This window comes from Ips typographus, linkage group LG1 (assembly GCF_016097725.1).
Source record: "Ips typographus isolate SLU linkage group LG1, UJ_Ityp_2.0, whole genome shotgun sequence".
NCBI classification, from domain to species: domain Eukaryota; kingdom Metazoa; phylum Arthropoda; class Insecta; order Coleoptera; family Curculionidae; genus Ips; species Ips typographus.
Window position 1 is genome coordinate 1,544,786 of NC_138422.1, and position 18,937 is coordinate 1,563,722.

At 33.2% G+C, this 18,937-nt stretch overlaps 2 protein-coding genes across 4 annotated transcripts in view; one reads left to right on the forward strand and one right to left on the reverse strand.

The window, feature by feature from the left end:
• RapGAP1 (Rap GTPase activating protein 1) overlaps positions 1-18,937 on the forward strand; it is a 159,435-nt gene that overhangs the window by 14,671 nt on the left and 125,827 nt on the right. Inside the window, exon 1 of one of the 3 annotated variants that reach the window (XM_081991712.1) lies at positions 12,525-12,856. The exons of the other annotated variants lie outside the window; for them this stretch is intronic. Coding sequence (XP_081847838.1) covers positions 12,807-12,856 — 50 coding nt within the window. The 5' untranslated portion in view covers positions 12,525-12,806. Of the gene's footprint in view, positions 1-12,524; positions 12,857-18,937 lie in introns of those variants that run through there. 3 annotated transcript variants of the gene reach the window in all.
• LOC145737754 (uncharacterized) overlaps positions 1-18,937 on the reverse strand; it is a 43,261-nt gene that overhangs the window by 13,655 nt on the left and 10,669 nt on the right. The window lies entirely within an intron of this gene.

Below are 18,937 nucleotides of genomic sequence, written 5' to 3' on the forward strand. Positions count from 1 at the left end.
TAGTTACAACCCATAATCGCAGTCGTAATACCGTGAATTTATCATAGTGTATTATTATCAACAATTTCCATTGCAAATTAGTAATAGTTCTCATGGAGATTACTAGGTTGCATTATATTTGCATGGCAGTGTCGTAGATGTTTTTTCTTTGACCATTCTTCTGTTCGTCAAATCAATGGTTTATTACCAGTCATTGATTAAATTCAGTTCTTTAAACAATAACGCCAAGAAAGTAAACAAAACAGACAAGCAAAAAACTGGGACCGGATCACCTTGCAAGACCGAAAAGAAAGGACTGCCTTCATAAGCCACACGTACAGCGCCGTAATAATTGCAAATCGGTTAAAATGTCTATTAACTTTTTTTACGGTTTATCGGGTTAAATTGTAAAAGCAACCACACTCGTTGCACACCGCAATTTCTGGTCTTGGCAGCGCAAATATTGTGAATGGTGCTCGGTTTCGTAATTTGCGGTAACCTGAAATTAAATATGTCTTTGTTTTGCTCAGTTCATATGGGCGGTAAATCAGACCAGCTGAAGGGTAATCGTTTGAGGTTATTATTCCGTACAATTTCAGTACCCCAAGTCGTGAAGTTTTGAAAGAATATGTGTCTTCCTGAGACAATTAAAAGCGAATACATGTAAGTATAAGCGGGAGCTCTCATAACGCCCCCAGGGGCCTATTTTTTGAAAGCAGGGAATTCAGTTGTTGAAACTATTGGACGACAAAAGCATTATAGTTTTTCACACGATATTTAATCGAATCTATAACACAGGCGAATATCCCGCCAAATGATTAACATCGAATCTTGTCTCCTTGCCGAAAAAGAAGAGGACAGACGAGGTTTAGGCACGAGAGAAGCATTAGTTGCGACCCAAGTGCTGATTCAGAACTGCAACATCATAAACTGATTCAAATCTTAAACAGATTGGACATAGACCAAAAAGACATCCGCTGCATTCAAAGCCTATACTAGAACCAAATGGCTGAAGTCAGAGTTGGTAACGATCTCACAAAAGCAAGACCAATTTGTAGAGGGCTCAGACAAGGGTGTGTTCTCTCCCCACTTCTCTTCAATTTATATTCTGAAGCCATCTTTCAGGAAGCCCTAGAAGAAGGCAACGTGGGCGTTAAGGTGAATGGTGTATGGGTCAACAATATTCGTTATGCGGACGACACAGTTCTAATTGCAGATAACATGGAGGATTTGCGGGATATGCTTGGGACTGTCGGGGAATGCAGTAAGAACATGGGTCTCAATATCAACGCCAAGAAGACTAAATTCATGATAATTACTCAACTTACTACTCAAGACTAACATATGAGAATCAACCAATAGAGCGAGTAAAAAGCGTGACTGTGTGAAAACTGGGAATCAGACACAGAAATCAGATGCTGTATTGAAAATGCTTTTCTCCATAATGAGCTTTGTTCCCCCCTTTAAACTATTTTTTAAATTCACTAATTCTTTATAACATGGGTCTCACTGTCTCTCTCCTTTTAAAAACACAGCCGGCGCTTTTTATAGTGTAATACTGAACATTCAAGACTTGTGAGAGTCCAAATTTGTACTGAATAGTCTAAAAACTTGCTATTTACTACTAGGAATAGTCTTATAATTTGTTTTCTCAGTCTGCCATCCGGGTGAGCCATCCGAGTGTCTGAAACTGGATTTTAAGAACTAAAAATAGTCTGGAAATCAAGACAAAGATTATATTGTGCATGAAACTTATTTTTTACTACTAAAAATAATCTAAAAGTTGACTTTTAGGACTAAAAAGACTCCCAAAGTCTATTTTCAGGACTTTAATTGGTGTACAACTCAATTTTCTGGACTGGAACAAGTCTAGAAGTAAATTACATTTTCGGACTATTTCATTTCTAAAAATTAGTTCTCAAGACTAATATCGTAGCATTTGGTACCAAATTTTTTTATTTTTATTACTGAAGAAACTTGACTTTTGGAAATAGTCTTAAACTCGATTGTTCAGTCTTAAAAAGCACTAAAAACAGTCTGAATTTCTTAGAGATGCTACAATTTATTGCACCTATGAGTGTAGAAGTCAATTTACTGGTGAAGAAGCTTGAAATGACATTTTCAAAACTATGGACAGTGTACAAACTGGCTTTTAGGCCTGATAAGTCAAAAACTTTGTAAAGATAGTCTCGAAACTCGATTTGAGGCACTGAAAACAGCCTTAAAGCACTAAAAACTTTAGCACTGAGGTGTCTAGAAGTCGATTTAATAGTGACAAAGTTTGAAATGCCATTTTAAGTCTATGAAGAATGTAAAAATTGTTTTTTAAGTTTGCTATGTCAATAACTTGGTGAAGATGTCTTGAAACTCCAAGCTGAAAGCAGTTTTGAAGCACTAAAAATAGTCCAGAATTTGTGCTTTTTACTTTACTAGTCCAGAAAAGTAAAGTAAAAAGCACAAAAAGTTAGTTTTTAAGACAATTTTCATGAATCTAATGTCAAAATATGGAAATTTGTCTTCAAATTTCAAAAACTTACTTCAAATGCAAATTTTAATTTTAAAAAATTCTAGAAAAAGTAGTTTTTTTATGTCTACAAGTCAATTTTTAATATTAAAATCTCCCGATTTGCATGAAAACTGGTTACAAACGCAATTTTTAAGCTTCTGAAATCAATTTTTATCTTTTCTAAGTCAATTTTCAAAACTAAAGTCTTTCAGTTTGTCTGGAAACTATGAAAACTGGCTACAATGAATTTTTTTAAGCTTCCAAGACAATTTTTAAGTTGGGTTGGGTTAGTTTTGGGTCTTTGAACGTAATAACTGAATTATCTCATAAGTTTCAAATCAGAATTTTACTATAAGAGATAATTTATTTTTCATCGTGAACAATGAAATTAAAATAAACTGTAATTTTTGAAAAATCTTCCAAAACCATCTTCCTGTATCTATGCTAATGGAGAATTTTAGTAAACGTCATTCATAATGACTATTAATTTCATAAGTGCTTGTTTGATCAAAATTGCTCCAACGCAACGGTCTGGCAGTTATGACAAAAAACTGATTTTTAAAACAGAAATTTGAAGGACTGTATTTTCCTTTTTTCAGGGAAGCATTTTTCAGGAAAATGACATAATGCATGTCAACTTATTTTTTAATTGGTTATGGATTGGTGATCTATTGACATTTGAAACTGGACCACCCTGTATACAGTGTGACCCATTTAGAATGGAAACACCCCTATAAAATTTTAGGTTATTAACCGATTTCAATGATTTTTTTTTTTGAAATAATTAGGAATGAAATGTCTATTATGGGAGAAAATTTTAAATATTTATTTCAGTTTTCAGGTCATATTACGAGACTTTTTCTTGATAGAAAATGGAGAATTTTTATTAGCGATTTTTTTATTGAAAAAATTACTACGCCACTGGATCTATAGTGCTTTCAAATAGCTGTGACCAAATTTTTTTTTGATTTTTTTTTTTTTTTTTTTTTTTTGATTTTTTTTTTTTTTGATTTTGTTTTAATTTTTTTTTTTTTGATTTTTTTTTTTTAGTAATTAATCAATTAATAAGTAATAATAAACAAGTAAATAGTAACACCATTTCTATGGCACCAGTTGATGCAGGGTGTTCTTTTGTGACCGTTAGCTTAGAGGATTTTTGAATTTTAATTTGTCATAACTTTGTTATTAATGAATGGATTTTCATGAAATTTTGGTCACAGCTATTTGAAAGCACTATAGATCCAGTGGCGTAGTAATTTTTTCAATAAAAAAATCGCTAATAAAAATTCTCCATTTTCTATCAAGAAAAAGTATCGTAATATGACCTGAAAACTGAAATAAATATTTAAAATTTTCTCCCGTAATAGACATTTCATTCCTAATTATTTCAAAAAAAAAATCATTGAAATCGGTTAATAACCTAAAATTTTATAGGGGTGTTTCCATTCTAAATGGGTCACACTGTATATGGCATGTCCGAAACTAGTAGAGCACCTTACCCTTTGAAGGTTGAAATAAAGTATTGTGGAGACTGCGTGTCATTCCCTTCCGTTCGTTATATTTTTTAGTTATTTGTTTGATTTTGTCAGAAATACCTGGAATGTAAGGTATAACTTTACTAAATACATTTTTTGACGTTCACCAAGTGATTTCCAACAACGTAATGAAGGTTTGTGTGGGTGATTATCAAATACACTTTGAATATTTGTTTCTCAGTGTTGATAATAAATTACCAATCGACCGCTACAGTTTCTTCTTTAACTGATTACCATTTATCAGAAACCTACGGGCATTAAGCGAATATCTAGTGCGCACGCATTTTTCCAGTCAAAGAGATCATTAAGGTGCAACAACAAAGCACGACCAGCTCGGTTGCTATCCGAAGGATAAAGAGGAAAACTGACAGCTAACTAATACAAGCGCCAACTTTACAAATGACACTCTATAAATTAGATGCATAAGGAAGAGGCCATTCAACAAACCGAGAAGAGAATTAAACGCTATCAGCTTGTAGCTGGGTAGATGGTGGAGCGAGACTTACGACCAGTTTGCTAAATGAGAATATTGTGCCTTCAGTTTCTGCCTGCATAGTCGACAGGGTCAATAAATAGAGTATTTTAGGTGGTTTTTCAATGTTTAAGTGTATATATTTATAGAGCTAAAAGTATACAGTAAAACTTAGTAAATAAAAGTCTGTCCTTTGGCTAAATTTAGACCTGGCAGTAAGGGCAACGCCCTCATACAAGAAGGACTTTGCAGGGTGACACCACAGGAACACAAACCGGCCCCCAGTAAGGCCCCATAGAAAAATAGACTTAGCATCAACAAAATCGTCACCAACCACATCAGTAATTTCCAACGGTGTTTCCATAATCTGTATCTCCACGAATCATTACTGAAACTATTCAATTCCAAACAAGGGAAATTACGAAACTTTGATTGTTACCGTTTATTTGTCCGTAGTATTCCGCAAATTCTGTTTTCAGCGTTGTCCATCTGTATTTTTACCAACGTGATCACGGGACACTTGACATGACGAATTTCATGTTCCGATGGTATTTCTGTTATGGTATTTCGGTTTCCTGAATTTGCGCATAACTCTCGACAACTGATGGGACCTGCATGGTGCATTAAAATGTAGAAAGTTTGTGTAAATTAAATGTGTACAAAGTTGTAATTTTGTAACTGACATTTTCATGACGGTGACATTATACTGTATTGCTGAAGTTCTAGTGAATTTATGTATTACAGGTTGTCTAAAACTGGTGAAAATCGAGTTTTTCTGGTCTTCACTAGCATAAAGTTAATTCCTGTCTGAAAAGTAGCAGTTCTCTCTAAAAAATACACAAATTTAAAAAAACAAAATAATTCAGATGCAGTCCAAAATAAGGAATTATCTAATCTGAGGAAGTAACATTACCATCAGGTTGCCAGATGTATTTACTATAGAACAGAAGTAGTATTGCCTGTAGAACAGAAATAAAATGAAAAAGTGAAATGAAGAAAAAAAATGAGCCAAAACACTAAGTTTATCTTTTTGGTGCTATTTTTTTTATAATTATTAGTTTCTTGATTTTATTAATTTTTTATAATAGCTGCTGAATTTTTACAGTTATGCGTTCACAAAACTGTCACAAAAATTGATATTGTAAGACATGTGAAAATCAAGAAACATTATTGTTTATATTCTAGTAAATCATATGAAAATTATAAACTAATAGTAGTTAATTGTTTTAATTTATTTGCTACTTTTTTATATCCAGTCCTTGCTGAATCATTGTGCCAATTAAAGTTGCGTGTGAAAGCAATTTCAATGCATATTACTTACTCACTATTCAGTTCAAAATAGGTGATACTAGACGACCTTATACTAGAAAAAAATGTAAAAGAAAGATATTGATGGACTTGTTAAAAACAATTACTTGGAATAAACTAAAAGTCCTAAACCAAATAGTCGGTTATTTAGGAAGAGTAAAAACAAAATAATGAACAACTATTTGTACTCATTTGTTTCTTCTCTTTGTACGCTTTCACACGCATTTCTTCAGCATGTCACACCATTTTTAGTGATTTAATCAGTCCGAACCCACACCTCGACTTATAACGGATTTTAACAGAAAACCTAATCGAAACGCAGATCGTGGCAATTAATCCCTTCTGGGCAAAGTTTCTGACACACATTCTGATCAAGATTATCCGGTATGTAAACCGTTCATGGAGGTATGAATACGCGAATTTCGGACTTCATTCAACAGACCACTACAAAACGACCAATAATTGCATTGCCTTCTTCGCGTGGCTTATCGCGATGATGATGAATGAAGATATTCATCCCAGCACCGTTATTAGCTAGGACTAAGTCTTCCAGGAAGTGGCGATTTAAAAGAGCGAGCAATTTAGCATCTCCACGGGTCTGGTGCGGAAAACGGCGCTTTTCGCTCTCGTCCTGCCAGTAAAGTAGGTGCTGTAAAGGCCTTGTTACTGATGGTAATAACCATCAAGTCTCGTGTTTGTTCAACGTCGAGGAAATACCCGAACCATAGTTTAATGGGTAGTTTCGAACCCGCGGTGCCGTTAGCCTATCTCGGCGTGGTTCGATGCGATATATTGTAAGGAAGCTCCAGGTTCAGGAATTCCTGCTGATAACCGCTAATTAACCAATAATTTTGTAGTAGTTTGTAGTGTAGATTTATTTGTAATGTTAAATAAACATATTCCATACATTTTCACTCAAACTTGAGAAACAGACTTGCAAAATGCATTTGGTCCAAATTATCCAGATTTGGGACAGAGGTGAAGAGTTCTTTAAGAACATTTGAAGTCGAAATGCATGTAATTCCCGTGTTAGGTCAGGTAAGTTCAGGAAATATCAGGCACTCCAATGAAATGTCAAAAACAGCTGAAGTTTTGGAAGGGCAAACACGGCCATTAAAACACTTTTTTATACTGATAGTTTTAGCTTAAATTTAGCAATTTTCTAAAGACTTTCAGTTGATATTTCATAAAATGCCTGCCAAATTCATAAGAAAGTGTGGTTTAATGGCCGTGTTTGCCCAAAAATTTCAATCCCTTACCTACCTACTAGTAGACAAACATTTTTCAAATACATTTTGATAGGAAAAGACTTTTCTTCTTCCAGATTTCTTCATGTTTATTGGTACTTTAAAATTAAAATTATCATTAACAGTTTGCTAATGATAACAATAATGTCATTTACATCGTTTCCTATTTTATTGACACGTAAACGACTAGTTTTTTAACATAATCTGAATACTGAATACGAAATGATATTCAAATTGCAGTTACAATAATTTAATATTTTCAAGTTTTTGAAATTGTCGTTAGAGGGCGTAACACTTTGAATAAAAATTTAATTTAATACCTGATCATTAAAATCGGGGATGAGCTGAATCTTTCTTGTTTGATACTTGCTGAATAAAGTAAAATTCAGTTTATCAAGTTTCTCGCTTAGTGCAGCAATGAATTGTTAAGTTTAATACCAGAAATTTTCAGTGAAATTCAGTTAATTTTGATATACTATTAATAGAATAATTCAGAGTTAATCTTCGATCCTAAGCAAACTGAAAACTTCCCTCTATAACCTTAAGAACAAACTTTGTCCTTTTGAGTTGGAGGACGATCGTCAACAATGACCCCCACTTGATTCAGTTTGAAAAGAGCCCTTCCAAGCCAGATAAATTGAGTTAATCTTGCCGTTAACACTCGAGGTCAAAGGATAAAAAGGTCAAAGTGAATTTGCCCTTACATGGAAGACCAAATCCTTTCAAGCAAGTTAAAGGTTTCATTAAGTTTCCCCATTCGCTCGTTGATCAGAGCGTAATTGAGGGCGCTGATAAAAAGCGCAATTTTTCTCATCATCCCGGTTGGACAAAATCAATTTTCCAGTTGCAGCTTATTTACGTGGCTGGAAATGTTGCGCCAGCGTTATTAAAACATCGTCCACAGTCAACTAAAAAAAAAAAATTGAAAATAAAAACGTCTTTTCTGCTTAATATAGTCCGGATTAAAATCTAACGAAAGGATAGCGTCACGTAGCTATTTTGTCTTTACCAATTTCCCACTTTTTTCCATTACCTGCCAAATCATGGATGAAATTTTAAGGCAATTTATAAGGAGCTAACGGTTAACTTTCTTTAATGAGTTAATCAGGCTTTTCGTCAATTTTTACGTTTTTCTGCGCAATTAGGACATAACAAAGTTTTAGACAGTTTGCAAATTTTTCAAACAGTGACTTATTATTGAATCGACTCTTAAAATGGCACGTGACATATTTTCACGTCTATCTATGTGGAAAATCCAAAACAGGATGACATAACATTGTAATAGACAGGTAAATGTTTTGAATGTGACGTTCACTTATTTCTTACATTCAAACTACCTGTTAATTACATTGTTACGTTATTCTATTTTTGTTTGATTCTTCTCTTACTAATAAAAATTCGTTATTGAAAATTCAATAACAAAAACTTGTTACGTATTGCCTTCCCTAGTTGGCAAATGGGAAAAGTTACAAGCTTCCTTTTATTGCCCTTCGAATTTGCCTTCGTAACACTGTTTCTCGCCCTGAATCCAATTTTCGGTTTTAATAACCCATTTAACGTGTAAAAAAACAATATTAAATGTTGGCAAGACATATTTCTTAATAACAAGCTACATGTACGTATAATAAGGTGATTAATTAAAGTTTTATATCACTTAATTGCTTTGTTTTAAATGTTCAAAAATAAGTAATTCATTCTGTACCTTGAATTTTACATTCAAATATATAGGAACTGACAAGACTCGAGGAAAGATGGAAAAGAAAATAAATTATATAAGTATAAAAAATAGACAAAGACAGTCAAAATGGAACATAAAAAGGTAGTAGAAAACAACCATGAACAAACAGTATTTCTATTTTTACTGACGTGGCTACCATAATGAAATTTACTGTTATTTACGAGGTTCTAAAATACAGACAGTAAATAACACAGTATTAAAAAAAAATGGTGCAAAACACCCTTTTGTAGACCGGGCTATAAAAGAAGGCAAATCATATTTCACCTCCAAGTGCCTTAAAAAGCACATAATTCATTTTTTTATGACCTTTCGTCCAAACTTGAGAGCCCCGGGCTGACCCTTTCCCTATGGATTTTTATAAAGGCTTTCTCCCTCCACTAGAAAAAACTGCCCTCAAGTACCTAAAAAAAACCCACACGGTAACCAAATTGACCTTTACCCAAAATCGAGCCAGGAATAATCAGTTTATCCCTCGGAATAATTCATGACCTTTCGACATTTGGAGAACTATTTATCCAAAACATATTCCCGCAAAACGGTGGAGACTGTGGAGAGGTAATAAAAAAATAACTTGCAATTCTATTAACGCGGATAAAGCTTTCCTAAATCCACGACACTTAACCTTAATGAGGCTCTTTTCTCTCCCCTTTCAGGTCCCAGGAGACGCTTTTGTGATTTATTGTTCTGGAATGAGGATGGATGGGAAAGATAAGGATGGCACTTGCCAAAGCAGGCCGCATTAAGCTTAGTCGAAATGTTTACTTAGTTTTCGAGTGGGTTAAATTGTCGTTTACTGTACTGTTTAATTTTTCTTAAAAATCACTTTTAGCTAAAAAATTTGAACATTTTATTGTTGTTTTGTGTAAATTTGACTGACAAATCAAAAATTGCTATTTCAGTAATTTGACTTAAGTGATGAGATGATTAGTTAATATACTTTTGCATAATTTAAGTTGCCAAAGTGATAAATGTCAAGAAATTTAAATGGGACACCCTGTATACAGTGTGCCACAACTCATCAAAGTAATCAGGATTTTTTCAGATATCTCCGGAAGTCATCCCAATTTTAGAAATTTTAAGAGGCATTTTATTTAATTTTTCCAAAATTTATCCAACTCTGTATTTGTTACCATTTTTGACACACCAATTTGTGGCACACTGTATATTTTAAGGTCAGTAGATTACACAGTGACCTCAAAAGTGTCTGGTTTCCAAAATATTTGACGTCAAAAAAGTCGTTACTGAAGGAATTGCCAGAAAAGTGACGCTGCGTTCAAACTGCCAAAAATCAATAAATTTAAATGGGACACCCGGTATAGTTCTACACCAGTGGATTGTGCAGTCTCAGGACTGTACAGTGACACTTTTTACACACTACACTTGAAAAAGTTAAGTGTAAAAAGTATCTAGTTTCTGAAATATTTGAGGCCAAGGTAGGTTAGGTTACGTAACTGCGTTCAAAGTGCCAAAAGTTAGGAAATTCGAATGAAACGCCCTGTATATGTTTAAGCCAGTAATTGCTCAGTCACTCAGAGCTAAATAGTGACTTAAAAAGACCAATTTTATCTAGTGATTCGAGGTCAAAATAGGCCATAACCGTCTGGAATATAAGGAATTGCTTGAAAAGCAACATCACTGCATTTAAAGCCACAAAAGTCAAAATTGTCAAATGGGAAACAGCTTATTAGATCTACACAGTGACCCAAAATGTGCATAAAAAAAAATATTAGGTCAAAAGATTGATTTTTATATTACGATTACTATTACGTCACGTCAACTAACCTAATTTTACAACAATTTAGGTTAGATAATGACGTTTATCATTCGAATATATTACCACCTTCTATTATCTCCAAAAATAATCTCCACATTACTTTTAGTAAGTAATTGCCACTAAAATACTTCAAACGTGCGTTGATATATTGGCTTGAACAGAATTTCAACCTGAAACTGAACGAAACATCCTGGAAACAAGTGACAAACAATTTCTCTAGAACCTTCCAGTCTCTTATTTCCTCAGCATTAATTAGGATGCCAATTAGCCGTTCCCGTTCCGGGAATGCATTTTGTGTCCCGGTCTGATTCTCCGCTTTCGCCTACCCAGGGCGAGGGCAAAAAGGGACCTCTAGGTCGGTGCATTTTATTATTTCCCGAATATGTGCGTCTTTGTCGCACGCGGAAATGGAACGATAACAGCGTCGTTGTCGGAACGATCTATAAAGTTGGCTAGGATAGAGATAACGGCGGGGTGTACAGTGGTTCGATATTGCTCACTAAAGCCCCAGATATCACTTTGGCAGTCTTTTAAAGCAATTTGATGGAATTTAAGATAGTATACGATAAGATTGTCAGATCATCATCGGTTGCTATGTTGCCAGATGATACGTCAGTTTAATGGCGTCACATTGCTGTGGCATTCGAGCCCCACAATGGGGGTTCCCGGTTCTTGGCTATTTGAAGAGGTACAGGTTTTAATTTTGGATAAAGTTGCGCAATTTCCAGTTAAATGTCGCTTTAAAAATTGAAAAATTCCCAGTACTTCCAAAGATGATCTGAAAAAAAAAAAATTCTAGAAATTGGTTCTAATTTTTAATTTCTTTGATTTACAAAATTGCAAAAAAGAAGCACCATATTAGGAGAACTAATGACAATACTTTTTTTAAAAATACGTTATTAAAACACCAAATGTTCTGTCATCTTGTTATATGTTATCTTATAATAACAGTTTGCCATAAAATTATTTCAAACTTATTCCATTTAAGGCAATTTGTATCTCTAAAGACAAACGAAATCTCCCGTGTACTACATGCATCACCAATTTATTGCCCCACCCAGTATATCAGAAATAGAATGTATTAGAAACTTTGGGGACACCGGATTATACTTATCTCTTTTTAACTCATTGGAAAAGACGACCTTATCTGTCTTTCCTATTGGTTTGGTTACGTCAAAAGGTACAAACTGAAAATGTCAAACATTCCTAAATTTAGAAATTCAGATTAGTTCTGGGTTTGATGCTCCATCAGGCTAATTATCACTTTATTTATTAGCACATTTGTATGCATTCGGCTTAGTATTTTTTCAAGAAATACGAAAATTTTAGTTTCTAATGTGACAAGAAATGGGGTGACATTTGTCAAGTAAAGTATTACCTTCATAACCATTTATTTTATGATTTCTGAATACCACTTAGCAAAACATTGAAAAATTTTACATTTCCAAGTTGGCTTTTAAAAAGATATAATAACATTGAAACTGCTTAAAAACTGTGCTAAGAATATCTAATATACAATTAAACCTCAAAATTATGATTGCAACACTCACGACGACCAGCTTCGCTGTTGTCAACGACTAGAGACGTCCACATGGCTGAAATCCGAAACTTCAGTATTAAAAAAAAACAAGTTTAAACTAAAACACTGAAACAAATCACTCAAATCAAATAAATTAACCGTACAGGCATCCATCTATTCTCCCGGACAATTTGTATTATAAAACTGGACCTTAACGAGTGACATCATCACAATATTAGTTTGTTGACACTTAGGAGCTGAAGTTTGTTTCTGTAAAGAAGATTACTGTGAAATGTGGTGCACACACTTACCCACGTTCTTGTTTTTCTGCTAAACTGCAATACATTGTAAAAGCAAAAAAAACACAAATAAATTGACAAGAAATTTGTACCACTGTTGCGCGCTTCGCAACTTGTAGATCTCAGGCGGCTCGTGTCAGCTGAGCGGTCCGGCAGTCGATTTGCCGCCATCGTGGGTGGCTGGAATCCAACTTCGCGTTGCTGCCACAGGGCGCTCGGCATCTTTCGGTTCGCGATGTTTTCATTTGTTTTTTTTGCTTGTTGTTGTCGATACTAGTGTAATGGCGCCTTTTTGAGTTTGACGTGTTTTCACTTGTTTGGACATTTTGCTACGGAACCAAATCGATTTTTAGCCCGTTTACCCGGTTTTGTGTAATGTGTGACTGTTTATCCCGCCAACAAGGATTTTTGGTGTAGGTCAGCGACGAAATGTTGAAAATTCAAATGCTGGAGCAACTGGTGACCAACGAAAATACCGGGTAAGAATGGTTTTAACATGTTTGACTGAATTCTTCAATTTTTATTGAAATTGCATGTTTTGGAGTTTTTTTTTTTTTGATAATGCCCCCCCATTAATGGATGGAAAACATCCCGGGGTTTGACTAATGGCATTTTCCATTGGCAAGTTTGGTGCAAAACCAATGTATCTGTATCCTGCTCTATCAAATGTCATTGAAACAGTGTGGTAATACCGAAGGTAATACACTGGTTTTGCACTAAACATGCCGCCATAATAGAATACCCTGATGAATGACAGTAATGACATTGGGTGCAAATTGTTTGTCCAGAAGTCCTAATTGTCCAGAATTTTATTTACTTTTGCTCCAATTGCAACAAAATAGAGCTCATAATTAACCCTCATTAGCCCTAAGGACTAAGGATTGCCTAGTTTGGGTATTTAAGCATCAGGTTAGGTATTTTTTGTTGTTTTTTCTGGTTCACTAATGTCATTTTTGTAGTGACAGAATGAAACGTCCCTTAAAGAAAAACTGTAAGGAGCTTAAAATTTTTTCATTAAAAACTCCAAGTACCATTAACATGCTTATTTCAAATGGAATCACCCTGTATATTGTTGTCTTTTTTTTCGAATTTAGGTAAAAATCCTCGTAAAAGTCATGCGCAGGTATGGATATTTGAAAATTATACATAAGAACTGAATGAAACGGAGAGAAAAGCATTAGAAGTCAATGCTCCTGATAAAGATGACATTTGTCAATCTGTCGAAGCGGATGTGACGTAACCTGAGAGTTGGTCACAGGATATCAGTTAGAGTTTCTGATAAGGTGGTCATGTGACCAACTGTCGAATGACCTCACACCGGCTTTAGCAGAATGACACATGTCACTAGCAAAGTTGTTTCCATCTTGGCTGGCTAATACTTCTTTCTCCTTATCATTCAGTTCCTATGTATAATTTAAAAAATGTTTTATTCTATGTACTATGTGCCTATCTGCGTTAGTTTTTAAGATTCTCCTGTCTTAACATTTTATTCTTGATTCATGAGTTTTGTCATATTAATTATTAAAATAATTTTACAATGTAGTGGTCAAAAGTAGGTTCCAAAAATTTGTCTAAAAAGTGCCAAAAGTCCAGTTTTTTAAATGGAACATCCCAATTTTTTTAGTTTTATCACTTTCAAAATTGATTACTTACTTGCAAACATTTACGACTTACTATGTTCATCAAAAATCTAACCTAATATTTTGATTGCTATTTTTTAAATCTTCTACTTAAATCAAGACGAAAACTTTAAAAAAATATTTGTATCATAATGTTTTAAAAATCTCGAAAAAAATTATAATTTGAAAAAGGTACTACTCATAAGCTATTAAAACAGATTTTGTGTAACTTTTGGTTTGACCCTAACCAAGTTGCGCTGTTTTAGTCATAAATTAGGTTATGACATAGTGGGAAACAAAAATGTCCCAGAAACTTCAGCTTGGTTTCCATTTTGCTTCAAATGCAACACAATACCGAGCGTTGTTTCTTTTTTTTCTCTTCGCACAGGATACAATATGGCAAACAGTGTCATTGCAACACTTGATACGGCATATCCGTTGAATACGACCGCGGCCAATTTAAATTAATAAATGGCGAGCGAAAATTTATTATTTTTTATTATTACGAGGTCCGCATAACTATTAAATGGTTGTGCCATGTGACTGTCGGTTGCATTGATAAAGTGTCGAAAATCTCACGTGTGGTACTAAATCAATATTGGTTTCTCTAAAATTGTATCGATAACCCGCACCTATGTAATAATTGCGAATGTTTTTCCAGACTTAGACAAACAAACCTAATCATATTTGAAGTTTGAGATACTGCACCCAAGGCTGATATTTAGATTAGTCTAAGAACGTCATTATCTACGTTTTTCTGTACTTCCGGAGGTTTATGGTAGATTAATACGTCTTCCTTATTTCGAAAAGCCCCATTGAAATACTAATGTTTTGGTGATTTTGGATTCCAACCACAAAGGGACCACTGACCGCAATATATGTACAAATTTCCAAAATAAATCAACATACAACCATGATAATAAATGTTGTTAATAAAAATACAACAGTAATATTGAATGGGCAATAATGCTTTTGTGATTTTTGCCCAAAGTATTGAAATTAGAAAAAAAACTGAATAAGGCATCTAAACCTACAAAAAAAATACAGTGAGTTTCATTAAAAAAAAGATGTTTATGTCAAAAAGTACATTTTTGTTTCACCTTGTATACAAGTAAATTGTCATTGAAAGCCCCTTTCTAAATTATGAATTTTCTATCCGAAACTTCTCTGAAATGTAGGTACAGGGACGGAGATTTAGCGCCTAAATAGAGTTGGGACACCCTCTATTTTTACATATTTTGATTATGTTTAGTGTGTACTCTCTGACAACAAATTACACTCACAAAACTTCAAGCAGACACATATTCTTTCTTATTGTTGATAGCTCTACATTTTCAAAAACACTTCTGAAATGATTATCCTTCTCTAAAAACTGTAATTGTGTTAATTCAAATTGTGTTTTAATTAACGTATTACTTGTCGACATAAATTTGATTTGAATTGATATACAATCGAATATCAAAGCAGTACATTCTTTCAATTTTGTTGAAAAGTGAAAAATTTTAAAGTGCTTTTTTTGTGCTTATTTCACTTAATTTAAGGTTTTTTTGTATAAATGTGCCCTTTGCTGTGCATTGGAACCCTTATGGAGCAAAAAAAAAAATTGAAAATTTTGACAAAAAATGGCATTTTTCGAATTTTTGAAAGGTTCAAAGTGGTTATTTCCCTTAATTTGAGGTCCTTTAGTATAAATATATCCTTTGCTGTGCATTAGAACCCTTATGGAGCAAAATAAAAATTTGCCAAAATTGCACTTTTGACAAAAATTGAATTTTTTGACTTTTTGAAAAATCGTAGCTCTTTTATTTAGATTCGCAGGAAATTCGTTCCTACGCCATTCGAAAAAGCATAAAAAATACTACAAAATGAGTTAAAAATGGCCTCTCTAGCTCCTCATGTTCCCGAGATATTGAATTTCAAAAAGTACCTAAAAAACCTCTGTAGTACCCCCCCATTCTTTCAATTTTTTTGAAAAGTGAAAAATTTTAAAATCCTTTTTTTGTGTTTATTTTAGTTAATTTAAGGTTTTTAGTTATAAATATGCCCTTTGCTGTGCATTGGAACCCTTATGGAGCAAAAAAAAAATATTGAAAATTTTGACAAAAAATGGCATTTTTCGAATTTTTGAAAGGTTCAAAGTGGTTATTTCCCTTAATTTGAGGTCCTTTAGTATAAATATATCCTTTGCTGTGCATTAGAACCCTTATGGAGCAAAATAAAAATTTGCCAAAATTGCACTTTTGACAAAAATTGAATTTTTTGACTTTTTGAAAAATCGTAGCTCTTTTATTTAGATTCGCAGGAAATTCGTTCCTACGCCATTCGAAAAAGCATAAAAAATACTACAAAATGAGTTAAAAATGGCCTCTCTAGCTCCTCATGTTCCCGAGATATTGAATTTCAAAAAGTACCTAAAAAACCTCTGTAGTACCCCCCCATTCTTTCAATTTTTTTGAAAAGTGAAAAATTTTAAAATCCTTTTTTTGTGTTTAATTTAGTTAATTTAAGGTTTTTAGTTATAAATATGCCCTTTGCTGTGCATTGGAACCCTTATGGAGCAAAAAAAAAATATTGAAAATTTTGACAAAAAATGGCATTTTTCGAATTTTTGAAAGGTTCAAAGTGGTTATTTCCCTTAATTTGAGGTCCTTTAGTATAAATATATCCTTTGCTGTGCATTAGAACCCTTATGGAGCAAAATAAAAATTTGCCAAAATTGCACTTTTGACAAAAATTGAATTTTTTGACTTTTTGAAAAATCGTAGCTCTTTTATTTAGATTCGCAGGAAATTCGTTCCTACGCCATTCGAAAAAGCATAAAAAATACTAGAAAATGAGTTAAAAATGGCCTCTCTAGCTCCTCATATTCCCGAGATATTGAATTTCAAAAAGTACCTAAAAAACCTCTGTAGTACCCCCCCATTCTTTCAATTTTTTTGAAAAGTGAAAAATTTTAAAATCCTTTTTTTGTGTTTATTTTAGTTAATTTAAGGTTTTTAGTTATAAATATGCCCTTTGCTGTGCATTGGAACCCTTATGGAGCAAAAAAAAATATTGAAAATTTTGACAAAAAATGGCATTTTTCGAATTTTTGAAAGGTTCAAAGTGGTTATTTCCCTTAATTTGAGGTCCTTTAGTATAAATATATCCTTTGCTGTGCATTAGAACCCTTATGGAGCAAAATAAAAATTTGCCAAAATTGCACTTTTGACAAAAATTGAATTTTTTGACTTTTTGAAAAATCGTAGCTCTTTTATTTAGATTCGCAGGAAATTCGTTCCTACGCCATTCGAAAAAGCATAAAAAATACTACAAAATGAGTTAAAAATGGCCTCTCTAGCTCCTCATGTTCCCGAGATATTGAATTTCAAAAAGTACCTAAAAAACCTCTCTAGTACCCCCCCATTCTTTCAATTTTTTTGAAAAGTGAAAAATTTTAAAATCCTTTTTTTGTGTTTATTTTAGTTAATTTAAGGTTTTTAGTTATAAATATGCCCTTTGCTGTGCATTGGAACCCTTATGGAGCAAAAAAAAATATTGAAAATTTTGACAAAAAATGGCATTTTTCGAATTTTTGAAAGGTTCAAAGTGGTTATTTCCCTTAATTTGAGGTCCTTTAGTATAAATATATCCTTTGCTGTGCATTAGAACCCTTATGGAGCAAAATAAAAATTTGCCAAAATTGCACTTTTGACAAAAATTGAATTTTTTGACATTTTGAAAAATCGTAGCTCTTTTATTTAGATTCGCAGGAAATTCGTTCCTACGCCATTCGAAAAAGCATAAAAAATACTACAAAATGAGTTAAAAATGGCCTCTCTAGCTCCTCATGTTCCCGAGATATTGAATTTCAAAAAGTACCTAAAAAACCTCTGTAGTACCCCCCCATTCTTTCAATTTTTTTGAAAAGTGAAAAATTTTAAAATCCTTTTTTTGTGTTTATTTTAGTTAATTTAAGGTTTTTAGTTATAAATATGCCCTTTGCTGTGCATTGGAACCCTTATGGAGCAAAAAAAAATATTGAAAATTTTGACAAAAAATGGCATTTTTCGAATTTTTGAAAGGTTCAAAGTGGTTATTTCCCTAAATTTGAGGTCCTTTAGTATAAATATATCCTTTGCTGTGCATTAGAACCCTTATGGAGCAAAATAAAAATTTGCCAAAATTGCACTTTTGACAAAAATTGAATTTTTTGACTTTTTGAAAAATCGTAGCTCTTTTATTTAGATTCGCAGGAAATTCGTTCCTACGCCATTCGAAAAAGCATAAAAAATACTACAAAATGAGTTAAAAATGGCCTCTCTAGCTCCTCATGTTCCCGAGATATTGAATTTCAAAAAGTACCTAAAAAACCTCTCTAGTACCCCCCCATTCTTTCAATTTTTTTGAAAAGTAAAAAATTTTAAAGTGCTTTTTTTGTGCTTATTTCATTTAATTTAAGGTTTTTTTGTATAAATATGCCCTTTGCTGTGCATTGGAACCCTTATGGAGCAAAAAAAAAAATTGAACATTTTGACAAAAAATGGCATTTTTCGAATTTTTGAAAGGTTCAAAGTGGTTATTTCCCTTAATTTGAGGTCCTTTGGTATAAATATATCCTTTGCTGTGCATTAGAACCCTTATGGAGCAAAATAAAAATTTGCCAAAATTGCACTTTTGACAAAAATTGAATTTTTTGACTTTTTGAAAAATCGTAGCTCTTTTATTTAGATTCGCAGGAAATTCGTTCCTACGCCATTCGAAAAAGCATAAAAAATACTACAAAATGAGTTAAAAATGGCCTCTCTAGCTCCTCATGTTCCCGAGATATTGAATTTCAAAAAGTACCTAAAAAACCTCTCTAGTACCCCCCCATTCTTTCAATTTTTTTGAAAATTTAAGGTTTTTAGTTATAAATATGCCCTTTGCTGTGCATTGGAACCGTTATGGAGCAAAAAAAAA